At 54.4% G+C, this 24,708-nt stretch overlaps 1 protein-coding gene across 2 annotated transcripts; it reads left to right on the top strand.

The window, feature by feature from the left end:
- The first annotated feature begins 78 nt into the window (after positions 1-78).
- Positions 79-23,865, top strand: CAD (carbamoyl-phosphate synthetase 2, aspartate transcarbamylase, and dihydroorotase). 2 transcript variants are annotated; one of them, XM_089923354.1, is made up of 44 exons: positions 79-438; positions 678-817; positions 2,991-3,120; positions 3,989-4,131; positions 4,304-4,445; positions 4,629-4,800; positions 5,004-5,189; positions 5,362-5,474; positions 5,793-5,938; positions 6,196-6,327; positions 6,688-6,921; positions 7,047-7,268; positions 7,468-7,656; positions 7,890-8,014; positions 8,195-8,325; positions 11,015-11,127; positions 11,377-11,621; positions 11,838-12,084; positions 12,450-12,548; positions 12,726-12,950; positions 13,037-13,219; positions 13,444-13,662; positions 13,931-14,098; positions 14,711-14,893; positions 15,012-15,116; positions 15,549-15,788; positions 16,035-16,116; positions 16,415-16,581; positions 16,734-16,898; positions 17,041-17,172; positions 17,394-17,595; positions 17,971-18,161; positions 18,256-18,396; positions 18,608-18,709; positions 19,101-19,197; positions 19,822-19,866; positions 19,973-20,142; positions 21,408-21,482; positions 22,004-22,216; positions 22,422-22,547; positions 22,746-22,901; positions 22,987-23,088; positions 23,272-23,366; positions 23,481-23,865. In XM_089923354.1, exons 1-44 carry the CDS (start codon positions 357-359, stop codon positions 23,581-23,583), a joined length of 6,678 nt encoding a protein of 2,225 aa, XP_089779480.1. In that variant the 5' UTR covers positions 79-356; the 3' UTR covers positions 23,584-23,865. The 2 variants fall into 2 exon arrangements, with proteins under 2 accessions (XP_089779480.1, XP_089779481.1); XM_089923355.1 differs by lacking the exon at positions 22,987-23,088.
- Positions 23,866-24,708: the final 843 nt, after the last annotated feature.

The raw sequence follows: 24,708 nt of genomic DNA, 5'->3' as shown, positions 1-24,708 counted from the left end.
TTTTCGTCTCTTGGTTGGCGTGGTAAAGGATACTTTGGGAGAGCGGGTTTTCTCAGGTATCCCATCGCTTCGCGCAGGGTAGAGGAGGTGACCCAACCCTTTCGCTGCCCTGGCCCCGCCCCTCACGTTCCTGGCCCCGCCCCTCACGCCGCCAGCTGCCCGCGCCGCCGCAGTTTGCCGCCGCCCAGAGCGCCTGGGCTCCTGCGCGGTCCACGCCGCCCTTGATGCAGACACCGGCGCGGCTAGCCACGTGGACCGAATCCGGGCGCGCCGTCCTCACGTGGTTCTAGCATCCGCTGGGGCTTGCTGCGTTTCCCGCTTCTCTGTAATCACCCCGGCTTCTGAGCTCCGCTCCCATGGCGGCCCTGGTGTTGGAAGACGGGTCGGTCCTGCGGGGCCAGCCCTTTGGGGCCGCTGTGTCGACTGCCGGGGAAGTGGGTAAGCAAGTACGGGCTGGCTGCCGACCTCATCCCACTCTCTGCTGCCCCTCTCTGCCCAGCCTGCCCTGCCCAGACCCCGCCATTTTCCCGCCTGCACACCCCCTCCCCCGCCATTCCCCAGCCCGGCCCCTTTTATCCCTGACGGTCAGGGTAGCCTCTACTGGGGCATTATCCTCGCTCGGGGCAGTGCTCCGAAGAGTGCCCTGCCTAAGCCCCAGCTCTGCCTCTTTCTTGCAGTGTTTCAAACCGGTATGGTCGGCTACCCCGAGGCCCTCACTGACCCTTCCTACAAAGCACAGATCTTAGTGCTGACATATCCTCTGATTGGTAACTACGGCATTCCCCCAGATGAAGTGGATGAGTTCGGGCTCAGCAAGGTAGCCACATCCAATGCTTTCTCTACATTCCTTTTCAAATCAGTAATTGTTAACTGTTAGTGAAGACACTGACATTCCGCTAGGCATTCTGGAGAAAGCAGGTACACACTAAAGGGATCGACAAGCTCTCTGCAGGGTTTGTTAGGTAACACCTTGAGGAGGCGAAGGCGAAGTGTCTGGGCTCTAGTAAGGAACCAGTGAAAATTTTTTAGCAGCAGAGTGATGTGATGGGAGCAGTGCTTTAAGAGTGCGTAAATTAATGGGAAAGAGACTGGAAACTAGGGTCACACCCTTCTCAGTGATGGTGGGTCACAGTGCACCTACCAAACCAATGAAGTTGACTATCATCTTCTAAACCTGCTTTCCTTACCTTGCCTCATTCTTTACCACTTTTCAGTAGAGTTCTTACAGTATGTAGATAAGAAACTCAGTTTCCTTCTCAGTGAGGTTTCTCCTATTCCTCCTCGTCTGGAATTTGGAAACTAAGTTGCCCTCTGAGAGTTTAAGTAATAAAAAAAAAAAAAAAATCAACACAAGTTAATTGTAGAGCAGCCATAGCCTTGGTGCAGTATTCTTCAAAACTCACTTTGTCCTAATTCTAGGGTTACTGAGCCTTTAATTCTTAATATGCTTTCCCAGTCACCCTGACACTTGGAAAAGGAAACTCTAGGAAAGTGCTTGGTATTCCTGGAAAAACCATTCCTCATCACATAAATTCACTGCATTCTGTATAAATTCACTGCATTCTAGTTTATAATGCACTATCTTGGTTAATTGACCTAAGTCTTCAGCTTTGTCAACTCTAGATACATGTCAAAGTTGAGTTTATACACTTGCAAAATTGAGGCCCTGACAACCAAGGTGAGTAAGGCCTCCTGGAGCCACCAGCCCACCACGGATGCTTCTGCAGCACATATGCTATAAATGCACTTGTCCATGTGCAGACATCTAGCCATGGAGGGTTCTGCCAAACTAGCCTTCAGATCCCATTCATCTTTCTTTAAACCTTCCACCACTAAGCAGATGTAGTTTAAATATGCCACTTTCTCCTAGATAAACAATCTGTTTCTCTACTTAGTTATTATAAGCTTATCTATCGAGTAGCAAATTTACAGAGTAGCAAATTTACATTACCTTTTTTCTTTTAATTTTTTTTAAAATTTATTTTATTTTCGACTGTGTTGGGTCTTCGTTGTTGCATGCAGGCTTCCTCTAGTTGCGGCGAGCGGGGGCTACTCTTCATTGCGGTGCACAGGCTTCTCATTGTGGTGGCTTCTCTTGTTGCGGAGCGCGGACTCTAGGCGCTCGGGCTTCAGTAGTTGTGGCTCACGGGCTTAGTTGCTTCTCGACCTGTGGGATCTTCCCAGACCAGGGATCGAATCCTTGTCCCCTGCATTGGCAGGCGGATTCTTCACCACTGCGCCACCAGGGAAGCCGTACATTACCTTTTTTTTTTAATGATAATCCCTTACAAAGTGGGGGGTGGTGGTGGGGTGGTGGTATAATGCCTAGTATTGCACCCTGAAGCTTTGTTTTTATTTAGTAAGGTATTGTGCCCTTGCCCATTCTACACTATGTTTTTATCACACCCTGTGATTATGATCTTGTTTTATCTACGTTACTTTGTTATTTTCTGGTTCCCTAGGTAGCAAATTAACATTCTGAAGACAGGACCTTGTCTTTTTTTATGCTCGTGCTCCTCCCCCAGCATCTGTTATAGTGCCTGGCACCAGGTGGGCCCTCAGTAAACTCTGACTACTATCATGTGTCAGGTACCTTGCTCTTGAGCTCATAGTTCGCTGACGAAGACATCTGGACACATTTGTAATACAATGGAAATAGCAAGTCAAGTAGAAACAAAGTGGACTTAGGTGAGCTCTAAGGAAGAGACACAAGCTGCAGTGGGTGAGAATGGGGGTGACTTCATGGAAAAGGGGATAGAAGAAAAGGAAGGGAAAAGGAAAATGTCATTTCAATTACTAATCAGGCACCCCAGGCCCACGTGTTCAGTGTTTCATGCGGGGGACAGCATTGCCGATAAAAGGCAAAAGCATGAGGTGCTTGGCATGTTAAAGGAACGACAGGTCATTGAGTGTGGCTGGAGTACAGGGTCCATGGCTGCAGGAAGGCGTGTGGCCCTGGGCTCCTCACAGTCTCCTCCTCCCATCGACAGTGGTTTGAATCCTCGGGGATCCACGTGGCAGGACTGGTGGTAGGAGAGTGCTGCCCCACACCCAGCCACTGGAGTGCCACCTGTACCCTGCATGAGTGGCTGCAACAGCGTGGCATACCCGGCCTACAAGGTATGGTGCAAGCACAGGGGTGTCTGAGTGGAGCACAGATACCCAGATGGAAAGAATCAAGGACTCTGTGGACTCTTGGGACTTGAGTCCAAGATTGTGATACAGTGTACCTGATTCCAAAGCTTTAGACTGGGGCCTGGAGCTGGGGGAAGGAACTGAGCTCTCACTCAGATGGAAAATTTCAAACATGCAAAAGGAGAGAATAGGATAATGAATCCCCAGCTTCATCAACTCAGGGCTAAACTTATTTCATCACCACTACTACAACTCCCAGATTATTTTGAAGCAAATCTCAGACATAATATCATTTCACCCACAGAGAGTTCAATAGCTGTGAAAAAAAAACCCTTGTAAAAACATGATCACAGTAACATTACCGTAACCTTTTAAAAATTAACAGTAATTCCTTAATATCAAATATACAAGGAATGTTTAAAATTTCTCCAACTTTCTGATTTTTTAAAAAATTTGTTTATTTGAATCTGGGTCTACGCAAGGTCTGTACATTGCACTTGGTTGATAATCTTTACTCTTTGGGCCTTGTAACCTATTTGACACAAACCGTTGATTTTCCTTTAGAATACCCCACAGTCTGCATTTTATTGATTACGTTCCTGTATTGTCATTTAGCGTGTTCTTTTGTCTGTTGGTATTATTTTCTATAAACAGATCTGGAGTGGTGGTTCAATTCATATGTGATATTTGGGGGCAAGAGTACTTCATGGTAGGGTACTTCCAGCAGGATAGCCTGGGATTTTTGATGCCCATGGAACAGTCACAGTGTGTGACTCAGGCTCTGAAATGGAAGTCTGATGTCATGCGTGACTGCGTTGGGGGAGTGATCTCTCAGAGTCTGCTGTTTGGGCAGGAGTGGACACTCGGGAGCTGACTAAGAAGTTGCGAGAGCAAGGGTCTCTGCTGGGAAAGCTGGTCCAGGATGGGACGGAGCCTTCAACCCTGCCCTTCTTGGACCCCAATGCCCGTGCCCTGGTGCCGGAGGTCTCCATTAAGGTACAGAGGTAGAGTGGGAGAGTATCCCAGACTAAGCACAGTAGTTATATTCTGCCCATGCTGAGGGGTGAACGCTTGAGGGAGAACCAGAAGAGGCCTCCAAGGTAGGGGTTGGTGTGTGCACATTATACCTACTAATCACAGCTGTCAACCATCGCCCTTTATTCTTCAGGTCCCACGGGTATTCAATTCAGGGGGTACCCCTCGGATCCTTGCTTTGGACTGTGGCCTCAAGTATAATCAGATCCGATGCTTGTGCCAGCGTGGGGCAGAGGTCACTGTGGTACCCTGGGACCACGCATTAGACAGTCAGGGTGAGTAGCTTAGGTCTGTACCAGGTGACAGACAAACAGCGTGGGTGGAAGATCTGGCCCTTGGTCCAGTTGCTGAAAGTCAACATGAGCTGCAGGGAAGGTGGAGATAAGGGCTTTTGCTCTAGTGGTGTTTCTCTCTAGTTGAACCATGGGTTTTGACATCATCTTTTCTGCCCACTCCAGAGTATGAGGGTCTCTTTCTGAGTAATGGCCCTGGCGACCCCGCCTCCTATCCCAGCGTGGTATCCACACTGAGCCGTGTCTTATCTGAACCGAACCCCCGACCTGTCTTTGGGATCTGCCTGGGACACCAGCTGTTGGCCTTAGCCATTGGGGCCAAGACTTACAAGATGAGGTGGGACTTGTGGGGAGAGGAAGTGCCCATACCTCTGACATGAGGTGTGGGGAGTCTTGGGAATGGGAGTAGAGTTGGTGTTCATTAGTGTTGAAATAGGAGTGCGGGTTGGTGAGAATCATGAGATCAGCAAGAGCTGGGTTTGGTACAGTAGTGAAGGGAGGGTGAAAGGGGCCTGTGACTCAGTACGTTTCCATCTCCAGATATGGGAACCGAGGCCATAACCAGCCATGCTTGCTGGTGGGCTCTGGGCGCTGCTTTCTAACATCCCAGAACCATGGGTTTGCTGTGGAAACAGACTCGCTGCCAGCAAGCTGGCTTCCTCTTTTCACCAACGCCAATGATCACTCCAATGAAGGCATTGTACATGAGAGCCTGCCCTTCTTCAGGTGAGCCTGGGTGGTTCTGGCATGATGACTGGATCTGTACAGCTTTGAAGCCCACTGGGACTTGAAGATCAAAAAGTAAAGTGCAGCAGTGGCCCCCGTCACCTTGCCCACTACCTACCTCCAAGGCCGCTGACGATGATGGCAATTTTCGTGATTCCCCTCTCTTCAACAGTGTCCAGTTTCACCCAGAGCACCAAGCTGGCCCTTCAGATATGGAAATTCTTTTTGATATTTTTCTGGACACTGTGAAAGAAGCCACCACCAGGAACCCTGGGGGCCAGACAGGTAAGCACTTGAGTAGAACTGGGTTGTGCATCTAAGAATGGGCTCCAGGAGAGGCATAAGATGGACCTGTCTCGGGAAACTGATAGGTGTTTGGGAGGTTAGGCAGGAGGGCTGGAAGGCAGTCAGGCCAAGATGATTCATTTATGCTTCTTCTATTCAAAGAAACCCAGAATCACAAGTCCTGGCTTCTGGTCCTGCCTCTGCCACTCGTTAGAGGCATGACTTGTTCTTGATTCTTCTGTAAAGTGAGGGGTTAATCTAGATGATCTCTCCGTCTCATTCAGCTCTAACATTCTATGACTTTCTTTGCCTCCATAGTTCGAGAGCGGCTGGCTGAGCGCCTCTCTCTCCCTGGGATTCCCACCCCAGGCTCTGGGCTTCCACCACCACGAAAGGTTCTGATTCTGGGCTCAGGGGGCCTCTCCATTGGCCAAGCTGGAGAGTTTGACTACTCAGGCTCTCAGGTAAAGCACGTGCGTCCCTGACCCTCTGGGTGTGTGGCCCTCAGGAGCAGACAGGGCTGAGGCATGAGCATTAGTTGTAGGGAGGAAGTGACCCAGGAGATCTGGGGGACGTGCAGAAAGGTGAGGTGGTGAGGAACAGAAGTGGGTTTTTAGGGACTGAGAGTCCAGGGAGGGGAGAAGAGGAAGAGAAATACTGGTCTAAGACTGAAAATCTTGCTTCTGCATTCGAGGCCGATATGCCCTTTTTGTCTCCCTAGGCGATCAAGGCCCTGAAGGAGGAGAACATCCAGACGTTGCTGATCAACCCCAACATTGCCACCGTGCAGACCTCCCAGGGGCTGGCTGACAAGGTCTATTTCCTCCCAATAACACCTCACTACGTAACCCAGGTATGACTCGGGTGAGGCTAGACTGAGGAGGGGACCCACGTGGGCAGGGGGATCCTGTGTCACTCTGGGTTTTTCCAACTTCTTTTTTTTCTTCTTTTTTTTTTTTTTTTTGCGGTATGCGGGCCTCTCACTGTTGTGGCCTCTCCTGTTGCGGAGCACAGGCTCCAGACGCGCAGGCTCACGGGCCCAGCCGCTCCGCGGCATGTGGGATCTTCCCACACCGGGGCACGAACCCGCGTCCCCTGCATCGGCAGGCAGACTCTCAACCACTGCGCCACCAGGGAAGCCCTTTCCAACTTCTTAGATCCACTCCCTAACCCCCAGGGTCTTAATGCCTATTATTCCTCTCTCCCCCCTTAGGTGATACGTAATGAGCGCCCAGATGGCGTGTTACTGACTTTTGGGGGCCAAACAGCTCTGAACTGTGGTGTGGAGCTGACCAAGGCTGGGGTGCTCGCTCGGTATGGGGTCCGGGTCCTGGGCACACCCGTGGAGACCATTGAGCTGACTGAGGATCGGCGCGCCTTCGCCTCCAGGATGGCCGAGATTGGAGAGCACGTGGCCCCCAGTGAGGCAGCAAACTCTCTTGAGCAGGTTCGGGGCATGGTTGGGGTGGACAGGTGTTGTTTCCTTGACATCGTATTCTCTCCGGGTCCAGGAGCCCTCCGCGCAGCACGCAGTCAAGGCCTGATCCGTTTGTTCGTCTCTGCTCATTGCAGGCCCAGGCAGCTGCCGAGAGACTGGGGTACCCCGTGCTGGTGCGTGCAGCCTTTGCCCTGGGGGGCCTGGGCTCTGGCTTTGCCTCTAACAAAGAGGAGCTCTCTGCTCTCGTGGCCCCAGCTTTTGCCCATACCAGCCAAGTGCTGGTAGACAAGTCCCTGAAAGGATGGAAGGAGATTGAGTATGAGGTGGTGAGAGACACCTATGGCAACTGTGTCACGGTGAGTGACGGAGGAGGGGCATAGCGTCAGGCAGTATGAGCCCTTGTAAGAGCCGGGGTCCGGCTGGTATCTTTGAGAGTTCGATGTCCCTCAGACCCAGGATGGGTGCGTCTCCAGAGGCAACAGGACCCTGGGATGCAGCCTCCTACCTCTCCTGACTCCCTTTGGCAGTGACCACTCTGGGACTCTCCCTTCACAGGTGTGTAACATGGAGAACCTAGATCCACTGGGCATCCACACTGGGGAGTCCATAGTGGTGGCTCCAAGCCAGACGCTGAATGACAGGGAGTACCAGCTACTGCGGCAGACGGCCATCAAGGTGACTCAGCACCTTGGAATTGTTGGGGAGTGCAACGTGCAGTATGCCTTGAATCCCGAGTCTGAGCAGGTAAGACTCTAGGCCGTGGAGCTGATACTGTAGCTGTTGGACCGCCTTGCATAATTTTGGGGCCTCTAGGCCAAGAGGCCCTTTAACCCTACAGACCCTGGAGTAGAAGCTGGGATTATCTTCGGTAGGGTTGGAGGATGCTGCTTTATTTTCCTGCCTTTCTGAGACCTTTCCTAGGCAGGCCTTCTAAGCCAGTTATCTGGTAACTCTTTCTCTGTTCTCTCTCTTTGCAGTATTACATCATTGAAGTGAATGCCAGGCTCTCTCGCAGCTCCGCCCTGGCCAGTAAGGCCACGGGCTATCCACTGGCCTACGTGGCAGCCAAGCTGGCTTTGGGCATCCCTCTACCTGAACTCAGGTACAAGGGTTGGGGAGAGATCAGGGAGGAAAGGCGGTGGGGAGCTAAAAAAAACATGTATGGGACAGGGAACGTGGAAAGGACGTTGGCCTGGATGTGTGGGATGGAGAGAACTATCTGGAAGCTCACCATTTACATCTCCTGCTCTGTCCTCTGGCACCCTCACCCGATGGCTCCCAGGAACTCGGTGACAGGGGGAACAGCAGCCTTTGAACCCAGTCTGGATTATTGTGTGGTGAAGATTCCTCGCTGGGACCTCAGCAAGTTCCTCCGTGTCAGCACAAAGATTGGGAGCTGCATGAAGAGTGTCGGTGAGAGACACATCCCAGGAGCCCCCTCCCCAGATCACCTCATGGGGTCCCACATGTCCCAAGGATCTAGAATGTCATAGAGTCAGTTCCCTGGCATGATCTTTCAGCTCCTATATGAGCAGCTTCTTGGGAACACGGTTTCTCAGAACTAATATTTCCAACTAAGATAGCAGTCCTCCTCAGTGGCGGGAATCAAAGGCATCTGGAAATCTGTCCGAATACACATGCTACCTCCACTCCCCAGATGGCATGTCAAAAATCTAGGGATGGGGTGATAAGCCATTGGACTATCTCATTTCTCTCATGTTACGAATGAGTAAGCAGGTCCCACAGAAGGAAAGTGTGTGCCTGAGTAAAGGGCGGAGCCAAGAACTGAAAACTAGATCAGTTGCTAGTTGCATATGTTCCTCTGTTTACAGTACGTAGCCTGTCATGGGTGAGACCAGTTCCATGAAACTCCACGCACAGCATTTCATGGCATTTTGCCCATGGCCTCGTCACTAGGCTGTTAATACCCGTGACAGTTTGTTCTCCACGCTTGTTTAAATACTGATTACTTCAGGGAAACGACGACTGCTGTTTTCCTATGAACACTTCTAAGGCCAAGTCAGCGCAGTGGCAGCCATGCTGAGCGTACCTCCTTCTCTGGGCACTTCCTGCCATGGTCACTAAATGAAATGTTTTTTAATACAATGTCTAAGATCAGAGCAGGACATCAGACACCTTTTCATAAAAACAGGGACACTTAGTAATGAATAGTGAATGGGCATGATGGTCAGCCTCCAAGCAGTGGAGAGCGTGCTGGGATTGAGTTAGTATGCTTCCTTATACTGACCCTTTAAATTGCCTTGGTTTGTCCTGCAAAGCATTTCCATTAAAACAAGCATGTGCATGTACCAAAGTGCCACCAGCTAAGGATAAGAGCACTTTGCTGTGTTCCAGATTTCCGTTAAGAGCAATAGTAGCCTTTAAACACGTAAGTCTAAGCTCAGATATGATCTCAGAATGTTTAGAAATCTTACAGGACTGCCAAGTTGTTCCTTCTGGAGATGAATTTCTGTTACGTAAAAATTATAATAAACATGGGAATGAAGCCATAAATTGTGGCTAAAAGAGGTGGATTGAAAATAGGACAATCAAAAGTTGATTCCTAGATGAGACATTTAAGTATCTTACATCTATTTGAGTGTTCTTGGAGTGTGATCTGCCATGGTAACTTTTTGTAACTTTTATTATACAAGTAAGATACATGAATCATTGAGAAATTAGAAAAGATAGTTTAACCAAAGAGGAATAATCACCTGTCATCTTGTCATACAGAGATTAATTTGGGGATATGTATGATTCCAGGATTTTTCTAGGCCTGCATGTATTAGTGCATTGGGTTTTTCTTTTACCCAGGATAAAAACTTTTATAATATAACCACATTACAAAGGAATTGAGCAAAATCACTCATCCACTTACTTAACATTACTGGTACCATCTTGACGTTTTTAAAAATTTTTTAGAGAAACAAATGTTAGGATTGTAAACAGAAAAATACATTTGGTAAGGAATATTTGAAGACCCTAGGGTAAATTGTCAGAGGACGTGAACAGAACTTTATAGAATGGGAAATCAATAAGCAGGGCTGGGGGGTGGGGGAAGCTCCCTCTTTTTAGTAGTTATAAATCTAGTTAAAATGAGATAATTATTTTTGCTTATTAGCAAAAACTGTTTTAAATGATTATACACACTTCTTAGAAGATTGGTTAAATTTATACTTTGTATTGTAAAGCGCAAACTTCTATAAAGCCACTAATACTTATCAAGGGCCAGAAGATTTATCTTACCTATTGCCCATGCACTTCTGGAAATGTATCCTAAGGAGATAACCTAAAGCACGGAAAACATCACAGCCTCACTTAGAATGATGAACACGTCAAAACTAAATGTCTTACAGTAAGTGAGCAGTTACCTTATGGTAAATCATACAGGAGTTAAACTGCTGGTAATAAAGTGACATAGAATGTGGGAACAAGCTTACCATGAGGGAAAAAGCAGGATAGAAGTTGTATGTGTACTATAATCATGTATAAAACATGTTTGAAAAAAGTCCAGGAGGAAGTACTCTAAAGTGTTAGCTGTGAATGTGATTAGCTCTGGATGGATTTATAGAGTAATCTTACTTACTTCATAACAGTAATCTTCCTGTTACCAGACTTTTAAAAAGTTTTAAAGGATAAGCCAGATCCCAGATGGTATCATCACAATATGAATAAAGCAAACCAAATAACTGGATAACCCAACAGGGGTGGGTGGGGCCTCTGTGATACAACTGCAACATGTTCCAGTATCCACATGCCCATTGTAGGCATTTTAGTTTCATTTCACTAATAAACACAAAACATGAAAATGGTAGGGAGAAGAGGTGCAAGTGTAAGATTCTCAATGAAACACCATAAATCCCACCACCGTGGGACTTGACTGTAAACTACAGACATTCTGGGGACTTCCCTGGCCATCCAGGGGTTAAGACTCCAAGCTTCCACTGTAGGGGGTGCGGGTTCGATCCCTGGTTGGGCAACTAGGATCCTGCAGGCCACAAGCTGAGGCCAAAAAAAAAAAAACAACTACAGACATTCTGGGCAGCACGCCCCCAGCTGCCTCTGCCCTCTGGCCCTCAGTGCTCACATGGTATCCCTCCAGGTGAGGTCATGGGCATTGGGCGTTCTTTTGAGGAAGCTTTCCAGAAGGCTCTGCGCATGGTGGATGAGAACTGCGTGGGCTTTGATCACACAGTCAAGCCCGTCAGTGACATGGTAAGCGGCTCCCCTTCCCCTGGCAGTACCCTCGGAACGGACCCTGCTTCTCTCTGTCCCCAGCCCCTGAGCTTGGGGTACTACCAGTAGTACTAGCACCAGTCACTTGCGGACCTTTGCTGTGTTTTCACTTTGCTGAGAATTCAGTGACTTCATTTCTCATTTTTCATTATTCTGAGGACGTATCACTAGATTTGTTTCTACAGATGAGGAAACGGAGGCTTAGCTTGTCTGCCCTCTCCCCGTTAGGAGTTGGAGACTCCAACAGACAAGCGCATCTTTGTGGTGGCAGCTGCCCTGTGGGCTGGCTACTCGGTGGATCGCCTGTATGAACTTACTCGCATCGACCGCTGGTTTTTGCACCGAATGAAGGGGATCGTAGCACACACCCAGCTGCTGGAGCAACACCGTGGACAGTCTTTGCCCCTACCCCTGCTGCAGCAGGCCAAGCGCCTCGGCTTCTCAGACAAGCAGATTGCCCTCGCAGTTCTCAGGTCAGGGATGGCGGGGAGGGCCTCGGGCTGAGAAGTGTCAGGCAGAGAACCTTTGTACCAGCGAGGGGCCCTCAGAGGGGAGGGTGTGGGGAGCTTTGGAGGCCTCTGACCTTCATCCCTGGGAATTTTCCTCTCTGATCCCTACCTGGGATCTCCGCCCTCTACTTGGTCCATACCCCACTCCCAGGGCCTACGTTTCTGATCCTTCTTCTTCAGCACAGAGCTGGCTGTTCGCAAGCTGCGTCAGGAACTGGGGATCTGCCCAGCGGTGAAGCAGATTGACACAGTTGCAGCTGAATGGCCAGCCCAGACAAATTACTTGTACCTGACATACTGGGGCACCACCCATGACCTCAGCTTTCGAACGCCTCATGTCCTGGTCCTGGGCTCTGGCGTCTACCGTATCGGCTCCAGCGTCGAGTTTGACTGGTGTGCTGTGGGCTGCATCCAGCAGCTCCGAAAGGTCCGAGAGCTAGTCTTTCACATGGTTTCCTCTGCTGCTCTAATCAGCTTTGGCAGCTGCCTTCCGCCCACACTCAAGCCTGGCACTTTCTAGTCATTGCTGCACCTTAGCGTCTATCACAGGGCTTTGGGTTGGGGGGTCCCCTTAAGCCGTCCTGTGCCTCACATGTGGTTCCTCTCCAGAACTCTGTATCTGCTTTTCCGATAGCTTCATTGCTGGTCTGACTTCCCTCCCAAGGCAGCCGTCCTGTACAGCAGTTTCAGAGACAGCTGAGGCGGTGCTCTCCGGAGTACTGCTTTGGCTTTACTCTCTCGGTGCTCTTCTTCCCATCTGATTGCTGAATGTCATTCCCCTCGCTGTCGCAGATGGGGTATAAAACCATTATGGTGAACTACAACCCAGAAACAGTCAGCACCGACTATGACATGTGTGACCGACTCTACTTCGATGAGATCTCTTTTGAGGTGAGACAGATGAAGGCTGCCTGTTAGCCTGGGAGGCCAGTCAAGTAGGAGTGGCTGACGGACCTAAGACTCTTAGGAACTTGTGGGGTTTGAGGGTGAAGGCTGAAGAGCAGCGAACAAGGAGGCTCAGACCCCTGACCCTGTCTGCTGCCGCCACCTGTTTCTCCTGCACCATAGGTGGTGATGGACATCTATGAGCTGGAGAACCCCGAAGGCGTGATCCTGTCCATGGGCGGGCAGCTGCCCAACAACATGGCCATGGCTTTGCATCGGCAGCAGTGCCGGGTGCTGGGCACCTCCCCTGAAGCCATCGACTCGGCTGAGAACCGTTTTAAGTTCTCCCGGCTCCTGGACACCATTGGTATCAGCCAGCCTCAGTGGAGGGAGCTCAGTGACCTGGAGGTGGGCTGGGGCCTGGTGGGGGGCTGGAGGCTGGATGACGTCACGGGTGAGTGTGAGCAACCCAGCTAAGCTCCCTTTGCCCTTAGTCTGCCCGCCAGTTCTGCCAGACCGTGGGGTACCCCTGTGTCGTGCGCCCCTCCTATGTGCTAAGTGGTGCTGCTATGAATGTGGCTTACACCGATGGGGACCTGGAGCGCTTCCTGAGCAGTGCGGCAGCTGTCTCCAAGGAGCACCCCGTGGTCATCTCCAAGTTCATCCAGGAGGCCAAGGTGGGAGGCTGCAGACAGGTCTCTGCAGGCAGGCTCCCAGCCTCAGAGGCAACTCCCCTCTCTGGTCCTACAGAAGTTTGTAGGCACAGGGGGCTGGATAGGATGGGTTGTGCCAGGGCTCTTAAAGGAAGGGAAGCTTCCTGCAGGGGCGAGCGGGAGAAGAAAATGGCCCTTGCTCTACATCACATTGCCCTGCACGCCGCCCACCCCCCACCACCCACTAGGAGATTGATGTGGACGCTGTGGCCTGTGATGGTGTGGTGGCAGCCATCGCCATCTCCGAGCACGTGGAGAACGCAGGTGTGCATTCAGGTGATGCCACGCTGGTGACCCCGCCGCAGGACATCACTGCCAAAACCCTGGAGCGGATCAAAGCCATCGTGCACGCCGTGGGCCAGGAGCTGCAGGTCACAGGACCCTTCAATCTGCAGCTCATTGCCAAGGTAGTAAGAGGGGGCTAAAGGCAGGGACCAGAGGTCCGTGGTGCCTCCTTGTTCTGTGCCGGCCCTGGCGCCAGGGAGCCCTCATCGGAGGAGGAAAGCCTGAGGGGCAGGGTCACAGCTCGAGCCCACAGTATTGTCAGGGTTTGTAATAGTCACCCTGTCCCGGGTTGATGACCCACAGAATGATGAGTGGGGGGAAGAGCCAAGGTCCCTGGGATGGTGTCACAAGCCCACTTGTGGAAGGCCCGACCAATCCCTCTCTGCCCAGGACGACCAGCTGAAAGTCATTGAATGCAACGTGCGTGTCTCTCGCTCCTTCCCCTTCGTCTCCAAGACACTAGGTGTGGACCTAGTAGCCTTGGCCACGCGGGTCATCATGGGGGAAGAAGTGGAGCCTGTGGGGCTCATGACTGGCTCTGGAGTCGTGGGGGTAAAGGTAAGGAGGATTGAAGCCCGAGGTTATCAGTCAGCGGGGAGGCAAATAGTGGAGGGAGTTCATCTCCTGCGCAAGCTATATGTCAGTTGACATATAAACCAAGCACCTCCTGTGGGCAAGGCCTTCCTGGGCCGTCAGGGCAATAAGATGGTCTTTGTCTCTTAGGAGCTTCCACTCTAGTGATGGGAGGCAAGAGAAGTCGGGTCCAAAAACAGCTTGTTTCTAGAACAGTGTGTGATAAACCTGCATAGTAGAGATAAAAACAAAATGCTAAAGGAAGTGCGACTTCCAGAGAGGGTGGTGACCCTCAAGAAGGCTCCAGAAGAGAAGTGGTATTTGGAATGAGCCTTGGAGGACGGTCAGGATGTGAGATTTGAGACTGGCCAAGCTTGTTGAGGAAGTGCTCCAAGGCCGGGGAGGAGCCTCGCGGAGCCCGAGGGGAGCCCGAGCATGTTGGGGAAGCAGCCGATGATCGGTGGGTTCACGTGGAGCCGCACAGGGAAGGCTCACCCCGCTGTCTGGAGGAGGCCGAGAGAGGGGATTGAGGCCCCCCCACTGATGCAGGATATGGGCCCATCACGCCTGGCCCTCACTCACCTCCTGCTCTCTCAGGTGCCCCAGTTCTCATTCTCCCGCCTGGCGGGTGCTGATGTGGTGCTGGGTGTGGAGATGACCAGTACCGGGGAAGTGGCTGGCTTCGGGGAGAGCCGCTGTGAGGCCTACCTCAAGGCCATGCTAAGCACTGGCTTTAAGATCCCCAAGAAGAACATCTTGCTGACCATTGGCAGCTATAAGGTACAGAATCCAGGGGGTGCCTGAAGATGGGGGGACAGATGACCTTGGCTCCCTGGGCCAGGGCTGACCTTGAAGTGGAAGACGGGAGAAACACAGCCTCATTTCCTTCTTGGTTCAGAACAAAAGTGAGCTGCTCCCAACTGTGCGACTGCTGGAGAGCCTGGGCTACAGCCTCTACGCCAGTCTGGGCACTGCTGACTTCTATACAGAGCACGGTGTCAAGGTATGGGCCGCTCCCGCCCTACCCCACGCTGCCCACTCTCCAAGGGTGTGAGAGCACCCAGGAATTCTCTCCCTGTTCCCCTGCTTTTCTTGTCATTGTACAAATTATATATTCCACGTAGAGCAGTAGAACATACAGAGAAGCAAAGAGAAAAAAATTCCCTCATGACCTCCCCACCATTGTTAACATTTTGGCATGTTTCCTTCCAGAATTTTATCTTTCTGTGTGAAGTGTGGGCTCATGCCGCAGAGTCCTTGGTAACCATAGTGTAGATACCTTTCTTGTCAAGAAAAATGCTTTGCCTGTAGCAAAGAGAGGTAGCCTGGTCCCCATCCTCCTCATGGGCTCCCTGGCCACCTCTCCTCCCTTCCGGTTGGCCTTCCTGGCCCCTGCCAGTCTCGGGTTGGCCCCGACCTTGTCTCTGGGCCACAGGTAACGGCTGTGGACTGGCACTTTGAAGAAGCAGTGGATGGAGAGTGTCCACCACAGCGTAGTATCCTGGAGCAGCTCGCTGAGAAGAACTTCGAGCTAGTGATTAACCTGTCCATGCGCGGGGCCGGGGGCCGGCGTCTCTCTTCCTTTGTCACCAAGGGCTACCGCACCCGGCGCCTGGCCGCTGACTTCTCCGTGCCCCTCATCATCGATATCAAGTGCACCAAACTGTTTGTGGAGGTAACTGACACCTGGGTGCCGGGAAGGGGGCAGCCAGTGTCAGTGGGGGAAGAGGGAGAAGCGAGCGTGCCCTGGGGCTGGGAAATCTCAGTACGAAACAGCTATGCTAGTGATCAGGCTTTGTGGCTGCAGAGAGAGAAGGTGGGTATAGAGAGGCAGAAGCCTGGGTTATGGGAAAACCCAATCCCTCTCTGCACCTCCCAGGCTGCCCTTAAGTCAAAGCTGACCGTGGTTTCCGCTTTGCAGGCCCTAGGACAGATTGGGCCAGCCCCTCCTTTGAAGGTGCACGTTGACTGCATGACCTCCCAGAAGCTCGTGCGGCTACCTGGTAAGTGCATCTCGTGAGAGAACCTGGCTTCTGGACACTGGTAGAAGCTTGCATGGACCCTGGGTGGAGCACAGGGTGGCCGTGGGGCCCTCTCTGCCCTGGAGTGTACAGAGTGGGGAGGGCCCAGAACCTGCCTCACTAAGCTCTTGTGCTCCTCCGTCCACGATGCCCTTGACCAACCTCACCACCTCTCACTTGTGTCGGTCGCTGCTTATTTTCCTGCCGCCCCAGTTCACCTCCTTGATGCCCTTCGTGTCTCGGAATCTTCCTCTAACCTGCTGCCTCCGTGTTCTCCCAGGATTGATTGATGTCCACGTGCACCTGCGGGAACCAGGGGGGACACACAAGGAGGACTTTGCTTCAGGCACAGCGGCTGCCCTGGCCGGGGGCATCACCATGGTGTGTGCCATGCCTAATACCCGGCCCCCCATCATCGATGCCCCTGCTCTGGCCCTGGCACAGAAGGTGAGCCCTTGTCCTCCTGCTTCCTGGTGACCCACATGCCCCCACCTCCCTGAACCCTGCTCCCTCTGCCCCTCCCCAGGGGCCCAGGCCACGCATGGGTGCCAAGCTGGCACCGGTGCTGAGGGGCCTAATCTCAAATGTACCCTCTCCAGCTGGCAGAGGCCGGCGCCCGCTGTGACTATGCCTTATTCCTCGGAGCTTCATCGGAAAACGCAGGGACCCTGGGTGCTGTGGCTGGGTCTGCTGCAGGGCTGAAGCTCTACCTCAACGAGACCTTCTCTGAGCTGCGGCTGGACAGTGTGGCCCAGTGGATGGAGGTAGGGGTGGGCAGGTGGGAGGAGGCAGCCAACCAGTACCTCCTGGCTTGAGGGCCCCGCACAGTGGGCTGGCGGCAGTGAGTCTGGAGCTCCATGAGGGCTTGGGCTCTGCACGGTCCCGGAATGTTCTTCCTGCCCCCAGCACTTCGAGACGTGGCCGTCCCACCTCCCCGTTGTGGCCCACGCAGAGCGTCAGAGTGTCGCCGCCGTCCTCATGGTGGCCCAGCTGACCCAGCGCTCGGTACACATCTGTCACGTGGCGCGGAAGGAAGAGGTGAGAGCCCAGCAGAGGTGCCCCTGTTGCTTTCCCAGTAACTCCAGGTGATCAGGGTAGTCCTTGGGGGCAGGAGAGGGGTAGGGCACGAGCAGGGGAGCCTGGAGCCCGTACCCAGCACATCTGCCCCATGACTTTCCGAGGGGGGAGGTGGGCTGCGGGGACTTTGCAGGGTGGGGCCTGGAGGGAGGCCTCCTCGAGGTCTCCCTGCTCTCCCCCAGATCCTGCTGATTAAAGCCGCTAAGGCACGGGGGCTGCCAGTGACCTGTGAGGTGGCGCCCCACCATCTGTTCCTGAGCCGCGATGACCTGGAGCGTCTGGGGCCCGGGAAGGGGGAGGTTCGGCCTGAGCTTGGCTCCCGGCAGGATGTGGAAGCCCTATGGGAGAACATGGCCGTCATCGACTGCTTTGCCTCCGACCATGGTGAGAGGGCCCAGGCTGAAACCCCTCTGCCCGGGTGGGCTCGTGCCCCATCCTCACGGGCAAGGACCTTGGGTTCCATGAAGATTGGGCCTTGATCTGGGTAGGATCCCAGCCTCTAATACAGTTCCTGGTCTGTCATAGGTGCTTGATAAATATTTACTGAAAGAACGAATGAGCAAATGAGTAAACTGTAAATGAGAGAATGTGGGTGAAAGGTGTGGGCCCCCAAAGATGACAGCAGTCCCAGTTTCCCTACCTTCTGATTCCCAGAAAAAATTAGCATCGGGGTTGGTAGTGAGGCACCATCTTGGTGGCGTGCGTGACCTCTCGTGTGTGGAGGCAGTCGGTTCCGAGGGTCATGCTCTCTTCTCCCAGCCCCCCACACCGTGGACGAGAAGTGTGGGCCCCAGCCACCCCCCGGCTTCCCGGGGCTGGAGACCATGCTGCCCCTACTGCTGACGGCAGTGAGCGAGGGCCGGCTCAGCCTGGATGACCTGCTGCAGCGACTGCACCACAACCCTCGGCGCATCTTCCACCTGCCGCCCCAGGAGGACACCTATGTGGAGGTGTGGGGTTGAAGGCCGGGGGGCGGGGGCTCCCCAGCCCTGGGAGCCGTTCCACGCTGCAGCCCGTGCCTGGCATAACCCGTGACTCTGACAGGTGGATCTGGAGCATGAATGGACGGTCCCCAACCACATGCCCTTCTCCAAGGCCCACTGGACACCCTTTGAAGGGCAGAAGGTGAAGGGCACCGTCCGCCGTGTGGTCCTGCGAGGAGAGGTTGCCTATATTGACGGGCAGGTGTGTGTGTGGCCCATGCCCAGGCCGGTCGTGACCCGCTCGTGCTATATTCTTCTCCCACCCCAGCACATCTCTGTGGTCCCACTACCCGTCTAACTGCCCTGGGTGCGGGTGGGTGCAGGTCTCCAGGGCATTTTTTTCTTCTCGCTGGCTTCCACCCCTTTAGGACCCCAGTCTGGCTCACTTGCCCGCCCCTGCCTTCTGTCCGCAGGTGCTGGTGCCGCCGGGCTACGGACAGGATGTACGCAAGTGGCCACAGGGGGCTGTTCCCCAGCTCACGCCCTCGGCCCCCGCCGCCAGTGAGCTAAACACGGTATGCGCGCTGCTTCGGGCTGGGGGGCGGGGTTGGGGGTACAGTCAGGCGTGGGGCTGACAGCATAAACATCTTCATTGGTGGTTCGGGGCAGTGGAACGTTCGTCACTTAACACTTAATGTCCTCACCACCTACCCCCTCTACTGCAAAACGTAGAATTAACTCTCAGTTTAGGAGTCTTCCCACAGGAAACACACCCCATTATTAACCCAAGCAGAGAGACGTCTTGGAGAGGCCAGTGGGCCCGCGCCTGTTGAGGGCAGCTCAGTGGGAGGCGGGGCTGAGGGAACATGATGGAGGTAGAACCCTAGCGGACAGGGAGCAGTTTGGGTTTTCTTGAGGGATTGAATTTGAGGAGGGTCAGGTCAGTACCCAGTGTTGTCTCTCCAGACCCCAGAGAGGCCCCGCCGGGGCATCCCAGTGCTTCCCGATGGCCGCTTCCACCTGCCGCCCCGAATCCACCGAGCCTCTGACCCAGGTTTGCCAGGTAAGAGGAAGGTCCTATGACGTGGAGGGTGGGGCCACCTGCACTTAGAGACGTGTCCAGATGGGCTCCTCTCCCCTGCAGTGTCCCAGGTGGGCTGAGGTTGGGGACTTTGTGCCCTAGGAACTGTCCCAGCGCCCCCCAGCACCTCACCTCTGTCCACTTACCTTGTCCTTCCTGCTGCCCTCATCTGACCTGCTGTGCCCCCCTTTGCCTAAATCAGCCCGCCCAGCTTGAGGGAGGCATCCCACAGCTTCTCACAGGCCCTTTTTTGTTGTGGGCAGCTGTGTTCCTCCGCCTGGGAGCTGGGGTCCCATGGGACAGCAGAGCGTGGGGTAAATCCAGGTTGTTGGTTGGTGTGAGCCTGGCCGTTCTCCCTGCCTAGGATCCTTTTGCCAACTGGGGGGGCTCCGGGAGGGCACCACTGATCACACACAACAGCCCCTGTGGGAAATCACGTGTCCGTGCCCAGAGCTGCCGGTCCTTCCTGCCCTCACCTAACCTGCTGTAGCTACTGTGGTGTGAGTTGGTTTAACACAGACACTGTGATCCGGAGTCCTGGGGAAGCGGGGGCTCTTCACACACCTCAGCCACAGGCTTACATCTGTCCTGTTGCCCTCTTTGTAGCTGAGGAGCCAAAGGAGAAGACTTCCCGGAAGGCAGCTGAGCCAGGTGAGAGACGCCCCGGAACACGCGTTCACCTTGGGACCTCTCTGATCTGGCCTGGGTAGGAGGAACCCTCTGACCAGCCTCTTCTGCCCTGTCCCTCACTCTGCAGAGCTGATGGGAACCCTTGATGGCACCTGCTACCCTCCACCACCAGTACCTAGACAGGCGTCGCCCCAGAACCTGGGGACCCCTGGCCTGCTGCACCCCCAGACCTCACCCCTGCTGCACTCATTAGTGGGCCAACATATCCTGTCTGTCCAGCAGTTCACCAAGGATCAGGTGCCTGGGGGAGGGAGGAGGGGAACACCCAGAGCTTTGAGGACCTGGAGAGTCGGGGCTGGGGCCCCTGGGGGCCGCCGCCGCTCCAGCGACTCGGGGTCTTTCTTAGATGTCTCACCTGTCCCACTCCGGGTCTTTCTTAGATGCCTCGCCTGTCCCACTCGGGGTCTTTCTTAGATGTCTCGCCTGTCCCACTCGGGGTCTTTCTTAGATGTCTCGCCTGTCCCACTCGGGGTCTTTCTTAGATGTCTCGCCTGTCCCACTCGGGGTCTTTCTTAGATGTCTCGCCTGTCCCACTCGGGGTCTTTCTTAGATGCCTCGCCTGTCCCACTCGGGGTCTTTCTTAGATGCCTCGCCTGTCCCACTCGGGGTCTTTCTTAGATGCCTCGCCTGTCCCACTCGGGGTCTTTCTTAGATGCCTCGCCTGTCCCACTCGGGGTCTTTCTTAGATGCCTCGCCTGTCCCACTCGGGGTCTTTCTTAGATGTCTCGCCTGTCCCACTCGGGGTCTTTCTTAGATGTCTCGCCTGTCCCACTCGGGGTCTTTCTTAGATGTCTCGCCTGTCCCACTCGGGGTCTTTCTTAGATGTCTCGCCTGTCCCACTCGGGGTCTTTCTTAGATGTCTCGCCTGTCCCACTCGGGGTCTTTCTTAGATGTCTCGCCTGTCCCACTCGGGGTCTTTCTTAGATGTCTCGCCTGTCCCACTCGGGGTCTTTCTTAGATGCCTCGCCTGTCCCACTCGGGGTCTTTCTTAGATGTCTCGCCTGTCCCACTCGGGGTCTTTCTTAGATGTCTCGCCTGTCCCACTCGGGGTCTTTCTTAGATGTCTCGCCTGTCCCACTCGGGGTCTTTCTTAGATGTCTCGCCTGTCCCACTCGGGGTCTTTCTTAGATGTCTCGCCTGTCCCACTCGGGGTCTTTCTTAGATGCCTCGCCTGTCCCACTCGGGGTCTTTCTTAGATGTCTCGCCTGTCCCACTCGGGGTCTTTCTTAGATGTCTCGCCTGTCCCACTCGGGGTCTTTCTTAGATGTCTCGCCTGTCCCACTCGGGGTCTTTCTTAGATGTCTCGCCTGTCCCACTCGGGGTCTTTCTTAGATGTCTCGCCTGTCCCACTCGGGGTCTTTCTTAGATGTCTCGCCTGTCCCACTCGGGGTCTTTCTTAGATGTCTCACCTGTCCCACTCGGGGTCTTTCTTAGATGTCTCACCTGTCCCACTCGGGGTCTTTCTTAGATGTCTCACCTGTCCCACTCGGGGTCTTTCTTAGATGTCTCACCTGTTCAACGTGGCCCACACGCTGCGCATGATGGTGCAGAAGGAGCGGAGCCTCGACATCCTCAAGGTCAGGGTCAGGGCTGTGGGCTGGAGATCCAGGCGCGTGTCAGCAGGGCTGTGCGGTGGTCAGAGGGGTCTCCCTCCCCTGCCATAGGTCCCCTCGTGTGAGTCCACACCCTCCATAGGTAAGCCCTACTCTGGGAGGTCCTGCTCCTCTAGGCCGCCACCGTGTTTGCCCTCCTCCGATCGGTACTCAGCTGACTTGCGAGGCCCTGAGCACCAGCGCACAGGCCCGCTAATCTGGTCACTTGATTGGTGCTGATGTATTCGTGGGAGTGAAGTCTAGGGTATTTCCTTCTCTCCCAGAGAATGAATGTCTCGTTCAGACTCTTAACGATGGCTTTTTGGAGGCAGACCTTTAGCTCAGAGTGACACTATGGTGGAAATGTCAAGGCTACAACAGGTCATGGGAAGGTTTGGGGAACAGGGTTCTAGCACCCCTCTTGCGTAAGTTGGGGAGGCAGGCATCAGCCCACGTGTTCCCCAAGGTGAACACATGTGTGCACACATGACTCCCGCCTCCCCCAGGGGAAGGTGATGGCCTCCATGTTCTACGAGGTGAGCACGCGGACCAGCAGCTCCTTTGCAGCGGCCATGGCCCGGCTGGGGGGCGCCGTGCTCAGCTTCTCAGAAGCCACGTCCTCCGTCCAGAAGGGTGAATCCCTGGCTGACTCGGTGCAGACCATGAGCTGCTACGCCGACGTCGTGGTGCTGCGGCACCCCCAGCCCGGAGCGGTGGAGGTGAGGCCAGCCTGTGTGCCGGGGCAGGATTGATTTGGCTGGACCCAGGGACACGAGGGCCCTCCTGCCCACACTTCCTGTGACTGCAGGTCTCAGTCGGGCCAGATGGGTGCGGGGACCCCAGGAGGAGTGGGACTGCGGCAGGGAGTAGGGGTCCCTGAGACGCAGAAGACAGGATTCTCCTTCCTTGTCCCCGTGTTCACAGCTGGCGGCCAAGCACTGCCGGAGGCCAGTGATCAATGCCGGGGATGGGGTCGGAGAGCATCCCACCCAGGCCTTGCTGGACATCTTCACCATCCGGGAGGAGCTTGGGACGGTCAACGGCATGACGGTGAGGGTGGTGGCAGGGGTTGGAGGCCTGCCTGGTGATGGTCTGGAGAGGGGGACAGTGGGGAGGTGGTTTCTGCATTTCAGCACGTGTTGCGCGCATTCTGAGGTCTACATTCTGGTTCTGAGGCCGAGAGCTTTAAAATGGGGGTGCGGGTGTGCTCAGTCTGGGGGCCCTCTTGGTGACCGGCTTCCTCCCCAGATCACAATGGTTGGGGACCTGAAGCACGGACGCACGGTGCATTCACTGGCCTGCCTGCTCACCCAGTATCGCGTCAGCCTGCGCTACGTGGCGCCTCCCAGCCTGCGCATGCCCCCCGACGTGCGGGCTTTCGTGGCGTCCCGCGGCACCAAGCAGGTCAGGCCCTGGGAGCCCGTGGGGGACCTGGGCTGGGCGGTCAGTGCCGGCACCACACTCACCCTGGCCGGGCCTCACCCTCCAGGAGGAATTTGAGAGCATTGAGGAGGCGCTGCCCGACACCGACGTGCTCTACATGACTCGCATCCAGAAGGAGCGTTTCGGTTCTAGCCAGGAGTATGAAGCTGTGAGCACGAGGGTTGAGGAGAAGCCAGGGCTGGAGCTGCTGGGCATCCAGACTAGCAGCCAGGAAAGCTGGGTCCCTCGCTTGCGATAACTGAGTGCGAGGATCGGGGGGTGGAACCCAGGCTCGTGGGCTCATAGCCACCCCTGCCCGGCCGTGCTAACAGGGCCCCTCTCTGCCTCGCAGTGCTTTGGCCAGTTCATCCTCACTCCCCACATCATGACCCGGGCCAAGAAGAAGATGGTGGTGATGCACCCAATGCCCCGAGTCAATGAGATAAGGTGACATGGCATGAAAATTGAGGATATGCTTGGGGGCGGGGGTCTGGCTCTGGGAGTGCACTCAGTCCTGTTCAGGCTGTCTTGGGCACATGGTAACTCTTCCTTCTCTTGCAGTGTGGAGGTGGACTCGGACCCCCGAGCAGCCTACTTCCGGCAGGCGGAGAATGGCATGTACATCCGCATGGCTCTGTTAGCCACTGTGCTCGGCCGCTTCTAGGGCCCGACTCCTCAGCCTCTTCTCAGGCCCAGCTGCTGGGCATGGAATCTGGTGCCCTCCACGGAGGCAGCACACTTAGTAGATGCTCTCGGGCATCCAGATAGGTCATGTGCTCGTACGCACACACATGTGGACCACGCTTCAGACGCTGGACTGGACTGGAGCTGTCTAGCATGGGGGTGGGGCCTCAGATGCTGGGGCCCAGTCGGCCCCGTCTCCCTTACTGCACCTGAAATCTGTACTGTTACTTTTCCACTGAGTTAGTAAAACAGCTGAGCTGCCTCTGGTTCTTGCTTCCTTGCATGTCTCCTGGCTTCAGCAGAGGGTGTTACGTGTAATAGGCAGAGCTTTCTTCTAGAAAACGAGAATAGTTTCCCAAGTACGAGAGCAGCCTTGCCGGGCAGGCTCATGTTCTGGCCAGGGGAGCAGCCAGTCCCCCATTTTCAGAGTGGTGGCTCTTTGGGGTTCTGGGCAGGAACATGCCATTCTATTGGTGCTCTCCGTGGCCCGCACTACACTGATAGGTGTCCAGCCCTCCTTCCTCAATTCAGGTACATGAGTCGTGGTGAAGGGAGGGCTGAGCATCTGTCCTGCTAGCGGTGTTCGTTATCCCGTAGGCCTTTTCTCTCTTCTGGTTAATCGCTCCTCAGTGGCTGAGGTGGCCACTGCATCCTCAAAACCTCGCTTGGAGTTCTCCGGCTGCCGGTACTGGGAGGAGTCCCTCCTACCTACTGTCCCTGGGAGCCTGCCTCACTGGACTTCTCAACCTGGACTAGGGTAAGGGGGGCTGAGGAGCACTTCCGCTTGGGAACCCTGGGCTAGGGGCTGAGGTGGAGTAGCTCAGGTATCTTTGCACACTAGGGCTTCTGTGGATCATTCAAAGTGTGTGAGCTCTTCCATTTCATGAACTTTAGCAGCGTTAAATTTCTGGATCCAGCAGGCTAACTTACACCGTCTGGGTACAAAGCACCATGTGCGGTGGGAGTATAAGGATGAACAAGGTAATTCTCATCCTCAACTTTGAGGCCTCTTAGGTGGTGAGACATCCAGCGACTTCTACAGATTGAATTGGCACACGATGGTCTAAACTGCTCCAACATCATTCAGGAAGAACCTGCTTTGTGC

Source organism: Delphinapterus leucas, chromosome 13, assembly GCF_059928025.1.
Source record: "Delphinapterus leucas isolate spDelLeu-1000000601 "Yukka" chromosome 13, BTC_Dleu_Yukka2, whole genome shotgun sequence".
In the NCBI taxonomy this organism is placed as follows: Eukaryota; Metazoa; Chordata; class Mammalia; order Artiodactyla; family Monodontidae; genus Delphinapterus; species Delphinapterus leucas.
This window is presented reverse-complemented; position numbering and strand designations above follow the sequence as displayed.